Consider the following 4,823-nt stretch of genomic DNA (forward strand, 5'->3'; position numbering starts at 1 on the left):
CATTCTCTGCACTGCACAAGCAGTGAGGCGTTCGTGTTTTTTATGGTTCATAGCATCTTAATGCTCGACATTTACAACAGGATGTGGTCTGAGAGAGAGACTTGTGCTTCATCTCACAATCTCTAGCTAAAGGAAACCGTGTTCCACACTGCGCTCTTCCTGTGCCAACTCCTAAGATATTTTTGCACTTGCTTTCTTTTGCATTGTTTTTCCTCACTATAAAATGCGCATATTTTCAACTTACCATGGTATCAGGAGCGAAAAAGACACATTTATTATTTTTAAATTATTATGCATATTTCTTTATTACATTTACCTCAACATTGCCCACTAACAATTTGTGCATCCCATAAATAAATATGTAAATGAATTTTTAAAATATATATATATTTTAAAAATCCAGGGTTTAGAATTTATAATTTACATCAAAACCAAGACTCTCATCATGACCTTACAGTCAAAATGACACCCTTTTTAATCATGTGTGGCCATGCGCTCACTCTCTCTCTCTCTCTCTCTCTCTCTCCCCGCCCCTCTTTCCTGCCTATATGACCAAGACAAATTTGAATGTTCTATTTTACGCATGGCTATGGGTTTAAGGACAGCTGAATAAAGGTGAGTTATTTCAATTTAGCGGATTTTTGATGTTTTTTATTTTTTATTTTTGTTGGCATGTGCTGATTTTGATTTGTTTTGACAAAACAGCGCTTACGTTATATCCAAAAATGTATTTTTTCACTATATATTATTTATATACTAATTATACTATATACAGACATGCTCAAATTACAATCTGACAGTTATTAATTCATGTTCTGTATTCTTATCCGATATGTATTGTAAGAAATAACATAGTTTTAGAAAACATGTAATGCGGGTTGTTTCATACAGAACAATTGGCATTTGATCTAATTTGGCACACAGGCACATTAAACATTTGGCCGTGCAAGAAAATTGCTGTCATCCACTGGGGCCGTGTTTGAGAGCAGCACAGCTGCATTAGCAAAACTTGTGAATTGCTGTTAAGTGCTATTAAGTGGTTGAAACTCATTTATTTAGACATGGGAATTAATAATCATTGTTTGGGTGTGTAAGGGTGTCACAGAGGAGTGCATTTTCATTTGCACAGCAGTGACGAAAAAGCCAAAGTGATTTCCTGCCAATTTTTAAAAAATAATGCAAGCATGCTTACTTCCGTGCACTTCAGAGGGTTTAATATGAAACTGTGCATGGCGGGAGAATGGTGTCTGTGTGGGCAAAAAAGCCACAGATTGTCACAGTCTCTATAAAACATGTTGCATGTTGCTGAATAACCAGCTAAAGCTTTTTTTTTTTTTTTTTTTTAAGAATTATTTGAATAAATATAGGCTATTTGGAATTTTATGAAAGTATAATTTACACTACCGGTCTCAAGATTGGAATAATTTTAATTTCTTTGAAAGAAGTCTCTTATATGTTCACCAAAGCTGCATTTATTTGATGTAAAAAAAAAAGAAAAAAAAAAAAGAAAACACTAAAAACAGTAATATTGTGGAAATATTATTGCCATTTAAAATAACTTGTCCATTGTAATATATTTTAAAATGTAAGTTATTCATGTGATGGAAATGCTGATTTTTTTTGCAGCCTTTACTCCAGTCTTCAGTGTCACATGATCTGCTAGGAATTATTCTAATATATGCTAATTTTGTGTTTATTATCAATCATTTTCAATAATTATTATCAATTATTAGTGGTGCTCGGTTACTAATAATGCTTCTTATTATTATTATCAGTGTTGTAAACAGTTTTACAAAATTACTGCTTAATATGTTTGTGGAAATCATGATAAATTCAGGAATAGAATGTTGAAAAGAACAGCATTTATTTGAAATATAAATCGTTTGATACATTATAAATGTCACTTTTTGATCAATTTAATGCACTCTTGCTGATTTTTTTAGTTTTTTCTTAGAAAATCGTACTTAGCCTAAATATGAGGACTGGAGTAATGATGCTGAAAATTCAGCTTTTCCATCACAGGAATAAATTGCATTTTAAAATATATTCAAATATAAAGCAGTTCTTTTAAATTGTAATAATATTTCACAATATTACTGATTTTACTGTATTTTTCATCAAATAAATGCAGCCTTGGTGAGTATTTTACTATTAAAAACATTAAAACTCTTTATAATTCCAAACTTTTGACCTGCAGTGTAAATAAATGATACATTTAATTGATTTATTTCATTATTTCTCCGTTTTTTCTCCACTCTTTTTAGTCATGGCGCCAGAAACAACGAGTGGCAGCACTCCAACTGTCCTTGTCCTCCTCTTCTTATTAATCATACTTGCTCTGGCTCTGGTGTATTTTTATAAAAAGCTTAATGCGGACACAAACGGACAGTACACCGTCCAGCGCATAGTCTTCGCCCCCGGCGGCCTACGGGATCGATTGAGACAAGGAGTTGGGGTTGTGGAAAACAGATTTGGTGTCCACATTTGGCCTCAACCCCGTGAGGACGAGGAAAACATAGGAGATAAAGATGAAGGGGAAGAGGAGGGTGGAGGTCATGACAAACAAAATGACAGTTACACAGAGGAGGGAGAACAGCAGGAAAATGATGACAGCGGGGACGATTCTTCGAGTGACTATTCCAGCGTTGACCTGAGGGAGAGGGCAAGGATGCAGAGGGAGGAAAAGAAAAGTGACAAGGATGAAGCTGATGAAGAGAAGGAGAAACAGGAGGAGGGAGGAGCAGCAGCAAAAGAGGAGGATAAAAGTGAAGAAGTGAAGAACGAAGAGAAAGTGGGATTGCTCGTAGATCTAACTCCATTTAGAGGTAGCGCGATTTGGTCTGAGGAGGACAAAGATGGAAATGAGGGAAATGACTTGACTGCTTTATGAAAAGATTTTAATAGGCAGGAAATTAGGTGTTGTGGCCCAATGGGCAGCACAAAACATTTATATATACAGGTTTAAAAATGTTTAAAACAAATCTATTTTGTGGAGCATCATGTTTGATACTCATATTTTAACATGATTTTTCTAAAGCAGTTATTTTTGGATAATCAAGTAAACGTAAACTGCTTCAGAATCATGAATTTGTTTTAGAATTATACTAAAAGGCCCTTTACTTGGTAAAAACAACAAAGGAAGGCATATTTGAATGTATACTGCAGATTTTTCAGCAAAGTTTTGATCATGTTGATAAACTTTTAAGTTTCTATAGGCTATCAAATGTACAGGAGGTTTTAACTTTAAAAATCAGTAAAACAGTTCCACAACCTTTCTGTAAGCTGTCCTATCCACTTCCTGTTGTTTTTCTGCCAATGCTGATTGTGTGCAAAAATACATTGTGAAACTTGTAAACATTTTTATTAGATTGTATATATTTTTGCATTACAGAATATTTTTCATGACAATAAAGTGATTGTCAAAATTGTCTGGTATTTTAATATGATCTCACTGTTGCCACTGAAGTGTAAATCTCACAAAACCTGTCAAGAATGTGTTTAGAATATATTTAACCCCGAAATATTGAGGAATAATATTTTTTTAAAAGAAAATTAAACTGCATGAAACAGAAGTTGCCAAAGTCATCATAGTCTAAATCCAAATGAAATTAGGGCGGGACTTGATTTTGTCCAAGGGGAATTGATTGAATTGTTGTGGATTGCTATTGGTCGATCTTATGTGAGTGACAGGTGTGAGTGTCCCGCCCTCGCGCCAGTAAACACATCATCAGAGAAGATATGTCGCTGCAAGAGGGAGGGAATGACATTTTAATTAAAGATTACATGGGCACATTCAATTTAAAAAAAAAAAAATGTTGTGCACAGATAAATCATTTATAATAAAAATAATAAATCTCTATTCTGATTTCATAGTGTCTTTATGTGCATTGTGGGCAATATTTGTCCTGATGTAGTGGTCAAACCACCAACCCATTGGGGCTACAACCATGAAACCACATCTCTTATCATAGTTGGTCATTATTGAGCAAGGTTCATGGCTTAGGGCAAGATGATGATGATAATTAATGTGTGCTGATATTGTAAATAAGACAATGAATTTTTAAAGTAAAATAATAAAATACAATCACAGGCCCGCAGTCCTGAAATATTACATTATAATTACTAATTTATATAATAATAATAATAAATTCGTATAATGCACTTCATTTCCTATAGGCTACGTTACATTAGAAGTGCTCGATGTTGCGTCCAGCAAAGTTTAGTTTCAACTCCAAACAGACACGCCTGAAGCAGCCAGTCAACATTTTTCGGTTTAAATTAACGTTACTAGAACCGGGTTAGAACAAAACCACAGAAACATAAAAAATTCGTTGATTTGAACAATCAATACGTACAATTACCAATAAGTAAGCTCATTGTTTTACAGCTATAACCTCGATTTCAACCTTCTCGATACGGACGGGGATGTAGCTCAGTGGTAGAGCGCATGCTTCGCATGTATGAGGTCCCGGGTTCAATCCCCGGCATCTCCACTTCTTTTTTTCTTTCTTTCAAGAAAACAATAGTGGACACGCGAAATACTAATACAAAATTACTTTAACTTAAGTCTATGCGACGACAGTCACTGAATGTACTGATTTTATATCTGTAGAAAAACATCGAATGCACGTACGTTCGTGAAGATTTGAGGAGGAGACACTTGAGTCGGAAGTTGCACTCCTGCGCAAACTATTGGTCGGTTAAACGTCAGTGGGCGTCGTAATCGCCACGCCATTGGTCAGTTTAGCCCACAGTGGGCGTGGCCACAGACAGACGCACGCAAACAATCGAAGAATCCTGCACATTCCTTACTAGAATACGAA

At 35.0% G+C, this 4,823-nt stretch overlaps 1 protein-coding gene and 1 non-coding gene across 2 annotated transcripts; both read left to right on the top strand.

The window, feature by feature from the left end:
- Positions 1 to 137: 137 nt before the first annotated feature.
- si:ch211-119e14.1 (protein tyrosine phosphatase receptor type C-associated protein) lies at positions 138 to 3,779 on the top strand. The gene is made up of 2 exons (XM_067399705.1): positions 138 to 615; positions 2,265 to 3,779. Exon 2 carries the CDS (start codon positions 2,267 to 2,269, stop codon positions 2,888 to 2,890), a length of 624 nt encoding a protein of 207 aa, XP_067255806.1. The 5' UTR covers positions 138 to 615; positions 2,265 to 2,266; the 3' UTR covers positions 2,891 to 3,779.
- A 642-nt stretch (positions 3,780 to 4,421) lies between these two features.
- trnaa-cgc (transfer RNA alanine (anticodon CGC)) lies at positions 4,422 to 4,493 on the top strand. The gene has a single exon. It is a non-coding gene; the product is annotated as a tRNA-Ala (tRNA).
- Positions 4,494 to 4,823: the final 330 nt, after the last annotated feature.

The sequence above is a fragment of the Chanodichthys erythropterus genome, chromosome 11 (genome assembly GCF_024489055.1).
Source record: "Chanodichthys erythropterus isolate Z2021 chromosome 11, ASM2448905v1, whole genome shotgun sequence".
In the NCBI taxonomy this organism is placed as follows: Eukaryota; Metazoa; Chordata; class Actinopteri; order Cypriniformes; family Xenocyprididae; genus Chanodichthys; species Chanodichthys erythropterus.